Source organism: Atta colombica, unplaced genomic scaffold (assembly GCF_001594045.1).
Source record: "Atta colombica isolate Treedump-2 unplaced genomic scaffold, Acol1.0 scaffold47, whole genome shotgun sequence".
Lineage (NCBI taxonomy): Eukaryota > Metazoa > Arthropoda > Insecta > Hymenoptera > Formicidae > Atta > Atta colombica.
The window spans coordinates 3731388-3748724 of NW_017259536.1; the positions used below are offsets into that span (position 1 = coordinate 3731388).

The 17337-nt window shown below is 41.3% G+C and overlaps 1 protein-coding gene across 1 annotated transcript in view; it reads right to left on the reverse strand.

Annotated features, from left to right (window-relative positions):
- The window catches only part of LOC108691559, a 95533-nt gene that overhangs the window by 12297 nt on the left and 65899 nt on the right, over positions 1-17337 (reverse strand). The window contains exons 17-22 of the mRNA XM_018199348.1: positions 15742-15774; positions 14694-14798; positions 12983-13035; positions 12717-12886; positions 6395-11491; positions 5973-6032 (exon numbers count right to left, since the gene is read on the reverse strand). Coding sequence (XP_018054837.1) covers positions 5973-6032; positions 6395-11491; positions 12717-12886; positions 12983-13035; positions 14694-14798; positions 15742-15774 — 5518 coding nt within the window. The remainder of the gene's footprint in view (positions 1-5972; positions 6033-6394; positions 11492-12716; positions 12887-12982; positions 13036-14693; positions 14799-15741; positions 15775-17337) is intronic.

A 17337-nucleotide genomic window follows, 5' to 3' on the forward strand; every position in this document is an offset into this window, starting at 1 on the left:
TCGAGATGAGTAAGAACTTTCATTGAAAGTGTAACATCAGTCATCGCGTCCCGTGAAACGTGGCGTTTTATATCCGACGTAATGACGTCGTTGACTCATTAACCGCAGAGCTCGTAATGTATAATTAACGAGAATGAGCGAATTTCCGTGAAACTTTCACGTGCTGTCGTGACGCTACAGAAAAATATGAAGAATACGCCGTTTAAGAAAAACCGTGTCAGAAGCGAGAACATTCACACGTAATTTGGAAAAGAGCTCCTTAAATCGACTCCTCCTCACAAAGATTTAAGTGCCTTAATGAAGTGCGACTGTTTGTATTTTACGAGCGGGTGCACTTTTCTCTGAGAAAGGTGCTACTTGCATTCTCTCTGACTATTCTATTCAAATGAGTCTCCGGTGCAATGTGGATCAACGCATTCACGAGGAAGACATACCGTGTTCTTTTCTTTCATCGAGAAACATTTCGAGAATGATTTCACTGACAAAGTGACTTATTTCTACTTCGCCATTTCATTTAAATTATCCCTTAAAAGTTTCGAGATTGCTCTTTTATCGGACAAAGGCTCGAATCTGCGGGTAATTAAATTCGATTTCAATTTGAAACCAAGCTATTCTGGCATTTCAATCGGCCACTGAACTCACGGCTGATGATCCTGAATTTTTAACAGATCTGGTAAACGTATCGTTCCAAGTTCGCTCTTGTCTTCGCTGTATAAACAGGGTTGTCACAAATTCCTTGCCCTAAAATTCTATGACTTTTCCCTGATTTTCAGATAAAATTTCATAATTTCTTTGACTGTCAATAATACTTTGAATTTTTTTGTATTTTTGTCCTGATCTGAAAACTATTGAATTATTTATTAAATATTTTGTTAATAATTTAACATAATGATGTAAATTACTATTATACACGAAGAGCTTTTTCTTTTAAAAACAACGATGAAAATATAGTAGAGTACAGTACAATATTTTAAGAGTTTTATACACTTCAATAAAATTAATCAAACTTATTTTATATTTTATTGTAACTTTATTAATGAATGAAAGATTTACATTAAAATTTTCCGAAATATAATATGTTACCCCATACCTTCTTTTTCCAGGATTTTTTCAAACTTTAAGAAAAAATTCTCTCCGTGTATTAATATCACTGCACTGCTTGCATTTTATTGTTAAGTTAGTAATATTCCAAAATTTCATCGATGTGACGTACGCATATCGAACTTCTTTAAAATTAAGAATTTTTTTTTCAGAAAACTTTGCATAATTCTCTGACTTTTCCCTGATTTCCCTGATCGTTTTCAATTTCTTTGACGTTTCCTTGATTTCCAATTTTGTGGCAACCCTGTACGGATGAATTTACATTGAAATCCGACAATATCAGATGACCTTGTACGCATAATACGTATCAGATCGCACAGAATTCACTTCGTCACACCGTCACTCAACGCGACGTGACGCAGAACTTCCGCGAAACGGGCTTACACGATCGCGAAGTGCCGATTTAACACGATTATCGTTCTTGAGAAGCCAACCTGTGTCTTATTAAAATTGACTGAATTGTCTTATACTCGCGTAACGGCGTATCTCGCCGACACCTGTTATCGGTACCTGCGTAGCGCGACGCACGCAAAACGCGTCTGAGGAAGGCGCCGCGACGTTGGCACCGGTTATCGCGGCTCCCTACTCCTTGAAGAACGGTTCAAGTAGGAACCGCGGGGAACGAAGTTCTTTGGACGAAGTACACTCATGTTTCCAATGGTTTCGAACCAAAACTTAAACTCCTCGATATATTTTGGGATGTTGGTGTCAATGTTAAATCACAAATGATCGATGACGTTTCGCCATGCGGAAAGAATCTTGAATTATTCTTGCCAAATGCACGAGAGAAAATGTACACGGCTACATAAAGTTTGTGAGAGAACTACGTAAGCCGTCATTTCTTCGAGTCGTTATCCGCAAAGATAAATATATGGTCGTCGTAATAAAAGGCGTTCAAGGCCACTGACAAAAGCCACGTTGTTGTACGATGTTTTTCGCGTGCGATATGAGCGCATCGCAGAATGTAATGAGTTGTTTTGCACGCTAATCACTTTCCAGAGCACGCCAATTATTCACAATGTCGACGATATTATTTTCTACGCTCGCTTCTTGCGAAGAAGACAAACTATAGATCCCATTCCACCTGGTATCATCGTCGACGAAACTGCACATGTCGAACACGGAAACACACACGCACGTTAATCATCGAGAGATTAGATAAGAAGAGACGATCGACAAGAGTCTCCGCGTTTGTAGCAAATATTTGAAATAACAACGATTCGATGCCGAGAATCGTTGCAGTGCCGAAGGCGTCCCGAACTGATCACGCGAGCTCGCGATTAGGTATGTTAATTGCGTTACGCAATGACAATCGTGCACGATGGACGAATTTATCGCGCAGTATTAACTTAAAGTATGTGGACATCGCGACGATCGCTTCGGCTTCGGCGCTGCAATCATCGCGTCGAAAATAATCGTGACTGCCACTTGTACCAATTTTAGCGGCGCATAATAATCGCGTATGCGCGGTATGATCTAACGTTAAGCGATACGATCGACATTAGCATTAAATTTGTTGAGGCTTTGCGTCTTCCTGTCTTGAAGAGTTGCATGTCGTATTTCGTAACATTAATGACTTTTAAATATCTTCTCTGATCGGCGCAAGATTTTGAAACCAAGGCTTTTTTATTTAAAAAGATTTTTTTACTCAGAAAGAATATCTAATAACGAAACAAAAACATATTTTTTACGTAACTTAATCGTTTTACAATCTTATAAAAGTATGAAAATAAAATAATACTTAGATTAGATTAAATTCTTATTCTTCTGTCTCGAATTAAATAAGACTTATATAATTTCTACCAATGTAGAATAATTTTGTAGATTAACTAATCTTGGTTCAACTCTTACTCCTCATCTTTTTTTCATTTTTAAAACTAGAAAAAGATAAAGAGTTGAACCAAAATTGAAGCTAATCTACATTAATAAAAATGGGCATTAATGTTTTAAAATAAGAATAACACATATTCTTACGTTTAGAATAATTTTATCCGACGTTGTAACACATTATGCTGATGCTATAATATTTGATACGAAACCGATATCCAAAATCATTTTATTCCAAACTTAAGAATTTTTCCATTTAAAAGTAAAATATTTCTTTGTTAATAATAAAGACATATATAAAGACTAGAGAAATATATATAGATATATAAAGACTAGAGAAAAAATGTATTAAATTTCAATAAATAATTGTTTGAATAGTACTAATATAACATTTATTTACGGAAAATAAATACTTATAAAAAGTTAAATAAAATAGTAATAGATATAGTAATATAGATAAATCAAATTAAAATGATTCTTGTATCAAATAAATATATGTTTATATTTAGTAAATATTCAACCGGCACTATTCGAATAAAAACTAATTAAAATTTAGTACATTTTTCTCTCATTGTCAGTGTAATAATCCCTACATTCATCTTGTTTGTGATAAATCGAAGAATAATATTGGATCCGGAAATCTTTTTATACAGGTATATATAATATAATTAAATGGATAGCGTCTTTTTCGTGTCGCTCCGTATTGTGCTCCTAGGTATTCACGTGTAAATTGAATGACAGTCAGTTCACTGTTACCTTCCCGTTAAGCAATTAGTATGCACGACTACTATTTAGCGGAGTCGCGAATACCCTTGACATCGTAAAACTGATGTGATTTAGATTCTTTGACATCTTAATATGCGCAATTATTTCATCGTGACTAATTTCTGAGCAGAATTTTTCAGATTGGCGATAATATCTGATTATAGAGAATTGATGGATAAGCTGAACATAATCAATCGATCACATAACAGGCACACAAGGCAGTTTTCTCTTTATCCACACCGAAACGTTGCCATCATTTTTTATATCAGTCATTTCCTGATTACTCGTTTCCTTTTTTATGCAATATAAAACGTAACATAATTTTCATACTTCTGTTAAGTTGTTATGTTTTTAATTCGCACGCAATTAATTCGTTTCACTTTTCAGTCATAATAACTAGTTGCTATCGTTACTGAACTATCATTATTAATACATTACATTCTGAATGTTTTATACATAAAAAAATTGCAAAAATATTTTAATAAAGCGGTCTAATCTCACGTTCAATCTTTTTGAAAAATGATAAAATATCTCTAATGTCATGCAGTGACGCATTCAACATTGACGTTTCATGTGCTATTTACGATCTCGCGCATCCACAGGAAAGCACAAGCGAGCACAAGGCGCATTTATATCAAATTTCTAATCGGGGCCGAGCGACTCGTCACGGTGAGATTTCTCCATATGCGAAAGTACATATTATTTTCGGTACGTTTCGCGTCGGTGGTTCGCGCGCGACGGGCGACTTATGTAGAGATCCTCTACAAGTAAGAAAACTGGACACCGTTTAGACAACTTCTAATTAATCGTTCGTCCAGACAATTTTCCAGACCTGTTTAAAATAAGTAGATGTATAAGGTAGAATGAGTTGCGTATATATCTCATTCTATCTTATGCATAATTTATCTCATTCTACACTGCTAAAAATATCATGAAATTTAATATATTTTTACACAAGTTGAATTTAATTTCATGAAATTACGTTATATTTAATGTATTTGTAATTGAAAAGTATATATTCGTGTACATGTATGTGAAATTTAATGTACTTCTTATAAAATTTTACGTGGATCTGTTGAAATTTAATGCACATGTTCATTACATTTAAAATTATCTACTGTAATTAGTTTTTAATTAAATCATTCATTACTTTTCTATTATTTCTTGATTACGAGATTCTGTTACACGTTACTTCAATTTATTACGAAATTTAGCAGTATATCTTAACAAGTCCTGAAAAATATGGCGGATCAATCAGAAATCTAAATGATGTTCAATCTTTTACTTGGGAATTCTAGATTTATGATTCCAAGCCAAACAAAGAAATGCAAATAAACGTGAATGAACAGCTTGCTTTAATGAGCGTGACGCTGTTTGTACTCATTGAGGCGAGCTACTCAGTCGCGACTGTTCGCATTCATTTGTTGGAACTGGACCAGGCATTATGCGAACGTGCGGGTAACGAAAGCGCGTGATGTACCAACCGGATGAGCACTAGAGTGACCGCACGATTATTGCGCTCATGCTCGATCGCCCGTGCAAACGTTCGTTGTACGATCTCTTTCCCGAGCACGTGTCGTTCATGCATCCCGAGTTACATGCACCACGATGCATTATCACAACGCGTATTTAGCAAGTGCCCGCATCGACTACATGCCCGAACTTTAATGGCTCTAAATCGATCAGTCTTAAACCCGACGACGCATACACAAGATGTACGCATTTCGAGGAAACTTACATACTTCCTCTTTTATTTTCTGCTTCTGCTAAATTTAGGATTAAAAATCTTTGAATACATTGAAAAAAATATACTAAATTTTTATAAATAATTGTTTGAATAATATTAATGTAATATTTATTTACAAAAAATAAATATTTGCTAAATAAAAAAAATATTAGAGTTAAATCAAATTAATAATTCTTGTATATCAAATAAATATTTGTTATATTTAGTAAATATTTAATTGGCATTATTCAAACAAATATTTATTAAAATTTAATACATTTTTCTCTCAGTGTAGGATGGAATAAAAGCATTTCATTATAATTATTTAGATAGTAGCAGTTAGTTTTCAAACAAAATTATCTCCAGGTAAAAAACCGTTCGGTCGGTTAAGTATAATATTTAATTTCCACGAGGAAACCAGTATGCCAGATGTCATGAAACACACGGTAGGGTAATTCAGACCGCGATACGCGCATGAACGGACAGACGCACACAGAACACAGAAGAATAAAATATACATAATAATAAAAATGAGCTTTGTAATCGGCATTACCTTGGCGATCGTCTCTGCAGTGCTGGGATTTTGGTGGCGGCGGGGGTGCATTCGAGTATTCTATGAATGAGCGGAAAAAAATTAAAATAATAATTAGCCGTTCTACCAGCTATGAAAATCAACTCGCGGGATTCAACGAGGAATCGCACATACGTTGCCGAGCGAACCTATCGGTCAACTTGACGCACGTTCTTCTCTAACGTTCTTTATCTAACGATATTGGTGCCACGAGAGGCGGTAATAATTTTTCATAATTCACACAATTTAACGAACTTAAACTCTACTTTTTTAATCAACCAAAAAAAGCTTAGATTTATTTTTAAAGACACGGAAAAATTTTCTGGCTCCTCCTTCCCCCCTTTTGAAATCTAGGAAGACTCAATCCATTCTAGACGCTCCAAATGGCTGATGAGATTTCAGACCTTCGAAGGTGACGGTAGGTCGCGCCATGTAGACAGGCAGAGTCGGCCACCAGGTTCTATGCTTTCGCATGGTGGTAGGCGAAGGCGGTGGAGGCGGTGGTTGGTACCTGAACCTCGGTCTGTGTTTGTCAGGGTCGAAAGGTTGTCCGGCGAAGACAGTCTGCTGTGACGGTTTGAGGATCGATGCAGGGGTCGTTCGCGGTCGTGTCGGCGACGAGGAGGTGGCACGCGGACGTTCCGGTTTCTTCTTGTCAACCGAAGAAGATCGCATCTTCGAGGTACCTCGATGAATTCTGAGATCGGCCGGCGATGACAACGAGCGCATGTTGTCCCGTCGACTGGGGTATCGGTGCGCTACCCACTTCCCAGCCAAATAGGGCGCAATGTCACGAAGTTCACGCACATCCGGCGCCGACGTGAACATCTCGCCCATTATGGAAGTTCGGCCACCACCGGTGTCCAATGATTCGAATCTTTTCCGCATCCGACAGACTGGTTTCTTCGCCTCGAGTTCTTTGGTCTCCGCTCGTCTGGTCACGTGATTGGTAACAGTGCTGGTAGCTTGGGGCTCCTTCAATTCGACTGTTTTGCTGATGACATCGATGTGCGGCATCGAAAGATTTTCCCGACGCAACGGTACTCGCGAGATCGGTGGTGACTCGCCCCTTCGTCCTATCCGCGGTCGTCCCTTCTTCGTCTCGAATTTCTTGCGCAACCATGCCACGTCGACGTGCTCGTGAGATTTTAGAGCACTACCATGCTCTTCTCTCTCGGTCGCCTTCTTCAACAAGCTCCGTGCCAATTCCGGATCACTGCGAAAGCGCTTCGGCGCGGCGGTGATCTTGACGCGTCGAGGTAGATCCTCGGCGCTCTCGAATCTCGCGCGTAATCTACGCACCGTGCCGTTCCGCACCAGGTTGAGATAGGCTCGCCAGTACCTCTCGGGATCCGGCGATGAACTGCGCGGCCAACCGCCGCCGCTGTCCACGCTGCAAGACGAGTTCGATCGCGTGGTCGCGCGACACGGACTGACGCTGCGCGGCCTCGCGTTATGTTCACGCTCCCGTGAACAGGAGCGGAACGACCGTCGTTGTTGTCGCGTACTCATCATTTCCAGCAACGTCGGTGAACTACCATCGATCTTTCGTTCCCGCGGCGACGTCGATCGCGATCGATCGAACCTACCGACAGTACCGGCCAACGAACTATACTTGGCTAATTCAGACTCGCCAAAAAGCTCTTTCAGATCAGTGAAACTCTGCGACGAAGGTAACTTCTTCTTGCCGCGAAACGTCCACGTCGTAGTAGTTGTCGTCGTAGCTGTTGCCAACGGCACGATCTCTTTCTGCTGTTCTGTTCTTTTCTCCACATTCTCGAAGAACTCGATCTTCCGCGATACGTCCTCCGTTTCGGGTCCACGCTGGATCACCGTTTTCACTGAGGTCTCCGAACTCTCCGTCATGCTGTCTCCATCACTGCCCGAGGCAAACTTGCTGCTCGATTTTGCTTTCTCGGTTGGCATCGTCATGGCCAACAAGGGAGGTTTCTTCGACCATTCTTCGAGCACTGTCTCTACGCGTTGCTTGTCACTGGGGTTCTCGTTATTGGGCGTTAACACCAGCAGGAAGTCGCTTTTGTCTTTCGATTTAATCGTGTCTTCAACATATGACGTTTCGAGGGAATAGCAAGTCCTGGGGGAGGTGCTGGCCACACTGGGCGTGTCGGGTGCACAAGGAAGTCTTGCGGTACTCTTTGTAGACGGTTTTGCCGGCATTTTCTTGGCCGCTAAGGCAGCGGCAATGCTACCACGAGTCTCGCGAGGAGCTAAAGGCGAGGATTGTCTTTTTTGCATCATTCTGTCCAGCACTTCTTTACCGAGAGTCAACGACAGCCTCTTCTTCTCCAGCTCCGACATCGACGGCGAGATCGATTTCTCTGATTCTGATCTCTCAATGCTCTTCAAACGCCCAATGGAATCGCTCTTCTTCAAGGTTTTCTCGACATCATTCTGTTTTTTTAATATTGACTCGTTTGTCGCTATCATTGAATGACATCGTACGTGAAGACTCTTTGAATCATCTTGAGGATAATTCTGGGAATCGCCTTCAGGCGGTACAATAATTTCGTAGTTAGTTAAATTTTCGTCTTTAATAATGGGATTTTCTTTAATAGGTTGCTGATGCTCGCTAATTTCGCGAGGTGCATCGACAATGTCGTCGTTCGACCGTTTCTGGGGACTGTCGCTACCGTAAATTTCGTTTAGTTGCTTCTTTAAATTGGTTATTTGCTCGATGGACAAACTGCTCCAGAACTTCTTGCTGCCGCCGAGACTCTTCTGTAACGATGGATGATAATCTGCGAATTTGTTAGTATCCCGAAAATTAACATTCGCCTTCTTCTGCATCGTAGTTGCCACATTTATGACCGAATTTCCACGCCAGAGAGGTTTATAAGTATCTTTCTGCATGATAGCTTTTTTTTTGGAGAAGTCCAGTTCGCCTTCCTCGCTCTGAAGTCTTCGAAAATATTGCAAAATATCTTCCACGGAGCGTTCCTTGCAGCGCAGCCCACAATCGCCGTGCCACCTAAATTTATCAATGTCTTTCGCGCTAAAAAGAAAGTCCTTGTCACGTTGAACGCTCTTCAGCTTTCCGTAAAGCGCCTTCAGTTCCTGTTCTGCCTTTTCCTTCGATCTAACGCATTTCCAACGATCATAATCGATAATTTCTTCGTTTTTCAGCCGCGGTCGTAGATCCCCGGAGGAAAATGTACGTTCCAACTGATCCATCCTGCTGAGATTCGTATAGAAATCGCGCAGATCTTTATACCGTGTCGATTTACGTCTGTGGTGCAACAATTCGAGTATATATTGTTGATAATCTTCGCGATCCATAGACGATAATGAACCGGTACTTTTCGTCAATGATAAACTCGAACCGTCCCTCTTGGCGTCTTCTGCCTCACCGGCGCTTCTGGCTCTTACTTTTTTCATAATCATCAGCGGGACGTCTAACTCTTCCTTCTTGGAGATGTGAGTCCGTCGAGACGCCTGCGATCTCACCGGAGATGGCGAAGAGGATCTTGGCGAAGATTCTCTGGACTCGGGCAGAGTCTTCAATGGTGGCTCGCTTAGACTTCGCTCCTTTACGTATTCTCGCGAGATAGATTCTGGACTACGAACACGCAACATAGTGGACGAACCAAAATCATCGATGCCCAACAAGCTGTCAAACTTGCCGATCTTTTGAAAAACCGATCGGCCAGGCCAACAGACTCCGTACGGACTTGAACTCCTGGACGAGATGACGCTCTCGCGTTCCCAATTTTTGAACTTTGAGTTCGAGACCGGCCGCTTGTGCGCCAAATACACGCTTAAAGACTTCAGAGACTCCGACCTGAAGCTCTCTCTTACGCCGTTCTGGAACATTTTTGCACGCTCGCTAACGAGAGACTTCTTTATATTTTCTTCATGAGATTGTGCGAGCGACGGATGATTCCGTAAAAAAAGATTCTGGAAGAAAGTGTCTGTGCGCGTTGCTTCCTGATGTTTCTTGATCTTATCCACGGTCAAGCAGGTGATCTTGGAATCTTGTTCGACACTCGGCGCTATATTCTCTATTCTCCTCAGTATCTTGATCTCATCCTTCTCGGCCATCTCTCTCCACCCATTCAAAGCCTTGCTCACATCCCTTTCATCGACGCTCTTATCTTTCCGTGCTTTCCTTCTCGCATCCATTTTTTTCCAGTCACCGTTCACCGTTATACGTATTATCTCCGGCTTCCTTGTCGGAGTTTTGACGATCGTGTGCGGCTTCTCACGAGGTCGCTTTCTCTTGTTCACTTCACTGATCGCTTCGGAACAGGACGAAGATATCGAACGTAAAGATTCCTTGCTAACAACCAGCTTTTCTGGCGGCTTCGCGACGATCTTCGTCTTCTTTGGCTCCGTCTTAGTGATCTGTGATGACGCACTTTTCGCAGGAGACTTTAGCTGTGCGCTTGACCTTCTTTTCGTTGCCGTAAGCTGTTCAGGACGCTGTTCAGATGTCTTTCGTAATACTTCCTGTTCCTTGAGCGAAACAGCTTTGAGAGATTTATCCACTGGACGCTTTTGTTTATTCGTCGACGAGCTCTTTACTACAGTACCCAATGAAAGTATCTTAGTCTGCACATCCCTCGTTTCTTTCTCTTTGTGCTTCTGCAAAACTTTCTTGACCTCCACTGGTGAGGAGAGTTCCTGTGATCTGCTTAGCCTTCTACAAGATTGTTCTTGCTCTTTCTTCGTCAAACGAAGTTTCTCTCTCTTCGGAGTTGAGAGAGGTTCTGATTTTATTCTCTCTAGAGATTTCTGTCTTATTTTAGTAGCAGAAATTGCGTGTCTGGATGGTACCTTTACTGCTGTGAGTTTATCAAGCTTCACTGAAGATTCGCGAATATTTTTCGATGCTGGCGACGTTGAAGAACAAACGTGATTTCTCGCACTACTTGACGGCAGATTTAACTTCTTTGCTTCAAATTGAGTTTGTGACAAGCAGGGATCCGATTTTCTTTTACCAAAAGTGTTGGACAACAAAGCAGACACCTTGGTAGTCTTCGAGGCAATCGGGCTGCTGGAGGACGTGCGAACGATTGTGCTATGAAACTGCTCGCGATTTTGTCGATGCCGTTCAAGATTGCTGCAGAATCTCTCTTTTAGAGACCTGATGCTCGATACGCTATCAGCATGCGCAAAACACTGTTCGTGTCTAGGTTTCGAATATGCAGTGTACGAATTATCGATCAATCGCGTATTCTCCGAATATAATTTTCTCAAGGTTCTGCTATGGCGTGATGATTTTCTTCGAGGCGGCGAAGGAGGCCTTGGCGCCGACATAGCTTGCGAAAGAGCTTTACCGGACGATGAGAGGCTATGAGGAGGAACCCTCATGACCTGCGGCGGGGATCTTGTATCGATCGAGGACAATATCGACCATTCATGCCACGTCGAGAATGCCGTCGTGGACGAGGTGATTCTTGACGTGCACGAGGCGCTTCTTCGATGCACGCGGATCCTCGTCAGAGTTGGCGAGATCGGGAAATATTCGATCTCCGAGTCGTCTGTGGACAAAGTTTTGGAATTTGGTCCGGATTCTCGATGTACTATTGAAGGCCCTTCGCTCTTACACCCTGCCACCCAAAGATCAGTCGTCTAAAGATTGTCCCGCTCAAGACTAAGCTGGTGGACGCGCCGAGTTTCGCCGGTGCGACAGCGTGCCGATGCGAGGATTCGCCACTCCTCATCGTGATGTTACTGCAGCTGGCGGTGTGCTTATACGTAAAAAAGAGGATTGCAAAAAGAGCTTTTCGAAAAGACCGACTCGCGCACCAATATCGATAGATTATCGAGAGAAGAGCTGTGCCATATTTAAATTAAAGTGAGAACGCCCGAGGTCAGGTTGCACCAATTCTACTGGTTGACTAATTCCAATTATCGATTATCTGTCCCTTCTAGATCGCAGCCTCGGCCACGATGCGATATCCGAAGGAAAGTTTTAGGCTGATGGAGAAATGTCGTGGATTGATTAATTAATCAATATCGACGATATCACCGATGCGTCATTGATTAATTAATCGAGAGTCGGCCGGTAAGTTTATCAGCCAAGTACTACAATAGTCGCATCTTGGACAAACCCTTGTTCCACGGCAACCTCTCTTCCAGCCTAATTAATTGCGATTAGTGTTAACTGACATTGATGCAACCACCTTCGGGAGATTACACATATAAAGAAATTCATACGTATCAAAGCTATGTGCTTCAAACAGAGCACTACTCACACGTCATGCCACGCGCTTTTCAGCATAAATCAGCACCGAAAGTTGAAATTTTCTGAGAGAAAAAAAAAATCGTCTCGACTTCATTCGTCAATACATTCAATTTTGTGAAACATCGAGGATACTTTTTAATCTCTCCTCCCTCTCCCCCCCCCTCCTCCATCGTAAATAATTCGAAATATTTATAAATCAATTATAACAATTTCGCTAACAATAAAAATATAATACTAACATTTTATAATCTTTCAATAATGTAAAACTAATCTTTTCCTCATCACTCGAAGTTTCGGAACGCATGCGTAATTGACAAACACAATGATAATTAATAAAAATGCACACACATTGCAAGCAACCTTAAAACACACACCCGCATGCCAAAAATAAACTCGAGTTACACGGCCGATGTTGCTCAGCGTGCTGACTGTAGCAAATTAAGACGTATGAAAAAAGTAAGAAACAAAAGAAAAATTAAAATGCATACAGTACGAGGATCGGCTGAGGGGCAACTTACCCTTTGGACGTTCTGGAGCTGGTTTGCGAAGCCCATGGAGGGGTACGTCACCACCGCTCTGCACTGTTTTGTATGCTAGTCTCTGCTCCAAAAGGCTGAGCGGACTAATATCTTCTCGTCGGCGAAACACCAGCGTCGAATCGCTCTCGTAACCCGACTCTTTGAGGGCACTTCGCAAATAAGAAACGCCGGTGAGAGACGCCGTCGAATGACAGCTCGATTCATTATACAGAATTAAAGGGATCAGAAATTGACGTTGTACTTACTGAGTTATGTACGGCTTGGCCGCGGCACGTACGTCGCTGCGCTGATCGAAAGGCTGGAAAAGAGGGAAACGCCATTATTATTACCGTTCGTTATGTCGATCGGTCCTCGATCTATATAATATATATGAAACATGCTACGTATACATGTACGCTACTTGACATAAAATGTCGTACGCCGCAAGAGATACGATTACTCGAGATTCGAGAACGAAAACTCACATCGAGCAGAACATCGAGCAAATCATGCCGCAGTCGTGTAATGCTAAGCCAGGATGAAGAGGAACGTGGCAGGATTAAGCTAATGAGACATAATCCGAAGGGGATGAAAGAGGAGGAAACAAGTACATAGGAAATCAAGATACAAGGAGATCGACAATAGCCATTTGTGATGCAAATATACTTGTAAGTGATTTTGTAAATCAGAAAAAGAATTATGTCAACATATGAATTATTAATTCTCAAGAAATAATTGATACCGCTCAATGATATAATTCGCTTCCGTAATAAAATATTTCGTTCATGCGTATTGAGTGATGTATGTGTTAAAAAAAAATATTTTCTAGTGTTTTCGGAGTTTCGCGATGTGTACAAAGAAAGCGCTAAAATCGAAGACCATCAATATTCATAGTCCGTTCATCAATGTATTCAAAATCGTCTAAGTAATATTTTGAGATGCTAATACGGCTTTGTGATAACATCTTAAGGCTATACTTAAGACGGTCTTAAATATAAGAACCGATTATAAATACCGACCTAATAATTTCTTTTCGGCAAATAGAGTGTTGTATAATAATATAGATAAAAATGTGTGAAATAGGCTATAAAGAATGAAGAAAGAGATACAGAATCATGACAAAAATGCAGAGAAGGAAGTGAGAGAGACGACTCGATAGCCAGATAGAGAAAAAGAGACAGCAGAAAGATATATAGACAGATAGAGGACAACGTCATCGTGCACTCTACTTGTCGACGATGTGGCAGCCGTTCTAACCCGTGAAACGGCTTGCGTGGTGATAACGGAGGGTGTTGTCGGTGATGGTGGTAGCATGATATGATCGGTGCTGGAAAAAGAAGAAGAAGTAGAAGAAGAAGAGAGCGGCAGTCGCTGCAATTCTTGGTTTTGATGGTGGGACTGTTGATGGTGGCGATGTTGATGATGATATTGATGCTCGGGATAATGATGGTGATGACCATGATGATGACGATGTTGCTGCTGCTGCTGCTGCTGCTGCTGCTGCTGCTGTTGTTGAATGCTGTTATTACCGATCGAGCACGGTACGATCGCGGCGACGGCCGGAAGCGGCGATATTGCTGATCGCTCGATCCCAATCGGATGCGATCGACGCGCCGGGCAACGATCCGGCAACACGAAGCTCTTGGATCTTCCATCCAGCATGCTGCCAGCGGCGTGCCAATAGCAAGGATCAGCGGCAGCGGGAGCGCGTTCCAGAGGTCGGATGATGCGACTGTCTTTGGCATTGTCACCGGTGGTGACAGTTGAACGATCGTTCGACCGATCAATAGACTCAACCGGTAGGATCAAGGACGACTTGGACCGATCTTGGATCGGAGTTCTGGATCGATGCATGCGCGACTTGCAGGATAGATCGATCGACCGATCGGTCGTACCTTCCGGTGCCACCGGACGCGCCCGCCTTATGCCGCCAATGAACTCGGAGCTTTTCGTGCTGCTGATTGCCGGTATCCTTACACTGTCCTCCGGCCGGTAGGAAAGGCTGAGGACGCGGGACTGCCGAACGCCACCGTCCAGAGACTCCATCCTAGCGTGCTGAGGATGTCCGTTTTCATTCAGCCACTGTCACCCGTAGTTGTCATTGTCGTCGTCGTTGTCGACGTTAGAAGGAGGTGGATAGCGGTGTGGGATGACATACGAGCAGGCACGACACGCAAAACATCGACGAGCACGCACACGCACACACACGATCATCGGGGACATCGGTCACGATCATCTCGAGCGAATGATGATCGGGATCCGGGACGATTCGACGATTCATAGGACAGGAGTTCAAGACGGAAGACATTAGGTGCAATTGATAAAACGATACTGTGCATAAGTTAAGACATGGATCACCGTATACGTGACATTCGTATCGAAACGCGATAAAATTCTTTGCACTCGGTAATATTTCTCCGTATAAATCCTTCGATTTAATTATCATTATCGAAAGATTTATAATACTTTAAATAATATCGGGGAAATCCTCATGAGGCAGGAAAATTGCGTGTGCCCGGTCGGGTGCACGAACGATTATCGATTATCGGAGCGCAATAAGCTGCCTTCAGTTATCGTTTGACGCTAACGATAAGTTGCACGAAAAAAATCGCTGATCGCTGTTTTTATTGACTAACTTTACAAACAGCGTATATCACACAAAGATTGGATTCGAAATACACATCTTGAAATGCAATAATCACATTAAAGACGCGATTCGTTCATGAGAGAAATTAAAATTTATTTTAGAGATGGCAGCTTCTTATTCGTAATTCTGATTTTACGACAAAATTCTACGAGAGAAGGAAAAGAAGATTTATGTGACAACATAGTAATTCTACAAGATCCCTCAAGGCGATGAACTACCAGATTAATTCCGAAGTAATGGAAAATGTTAATTTTAATTCAGTCTTAGTATCTACGCGGAAGAAAGAGTACCAATAGATAGACCGAGGAAAGAATAGAAGGAATAGAGAAACGGAGAGAATTCTTATTTAACTACTGCATTAATATAAAAATGGCGTACCCCGTCAAATATGTCCATGACCTCGTCCCACCACTAGAATCACAGAATTAAACACAGTGTTATACTAGGCGCTATCTAAAAAGGTTACTGAAACATTTAGATTCAAATAAAAGGGAATAAACAAATATTCGAATATTCTTGCCATTCTCCATCTAAAATAAGAGAAGAGGTTGAATAATCTACCGCTAAATAAATATAGCAAAGAGAAAAGCTAAATTACGAATTTTCCTAAATTAAATTAACAATTATATAAATTATAACTAAAATATATAATAAAATTACACGTTAAATTGAAGGTAAAAATTACTAACTGAATAATTAAACAGAATTAAATAGAAAAATTTAGTACAGTTCGTTAGTCTCAATTTTAGATGGAAATCGACATAAAATTTAAACATAGGATCAACTACAAGCAGCGCTACAAAAGCTGTGTAAAAATCAATGGAGTTGTAGTACTACGTGGAGCCGCAGAGCACCCTGAAGAATGCGATTCTTTTCACTCGAGGAATAATAAAAATTTATATATGTAATCACCATTATTTTTAATAATTGCTCTCTCGGGGGGACTCTGCGCATTCTGAACATACGTGCGTGCTTAATGTATACCAACTGAGAACTGTGTCTGCGCTGTGTGTATGTGTGTATGTGTTAAAGAAACGCAATAACCACCACAAGGGCGGAGAAAGTAAGAGCTCGCAATCAATTAACTCGTGATCGCCAAACAGAAAAGCTCTCAATAAACGGAGGAAACGTATAAGTTGGCCGGCAAAAGCAATTCGTTTTATTTAACACGTTCGATTGGCGTGATTACCTTCCTTCTTGTCCGCGCGTCGTAAGTTGGCTAGAAGCAAAGCCATTTCAAACGATCATGTTCCAGGTGTGTATTCAGGTAATCTTGGGAATCTTTCAGAGAAATCACGATTGCGCCGCGTCGATAAGAAAATAACAAAAAGGAAGCGAGATGTCTACACGAATTTCTATTGCCACTCTCGCACGAAATATGGCTTGATGTCACACGATACAAAATGATCTACTGCACGTTCGATCAATTTCGCGTATCGTGTATAACGATATATGACACTTTGACAGAGAAATAGATAGCCAATCTTAAGCTCGCCTTCGTGCGCCCATCCCAACGTTAGTATCAACCGTGGTCAGCTAAATTTTACCTTCTTCATTTATCTATCTCTTGTATCTAACAAGGAGAGATTTCAGATATGTGTCACATGGATTTTGAAAAGTTTGATATTAAGATACAAAATCTGACATTGTAAAAATAGTACGTAATATTCGGATGCCAATGGGCCAAAAGATTGGACGTACAAAGTTTTAAAATAACCGCAAATATACACACACACATACATGACGGACATCTCATAAATCTCCAAAATGTGACTGGGTCGGTCTAGCTATAGTTTGCAACAAGCAGAGATTGTCCTTGATCCTTTCGGATTTGACTCACTGACATCTAAATGTTACATATTATTTTTATGACGTCGAATTCTATACTTTAATATCGAATTTTTTAAAAATTTGCGTGATATATATTCAGATCTTTCAGATAGAAATCCATACTGAATATTAATTATATATATA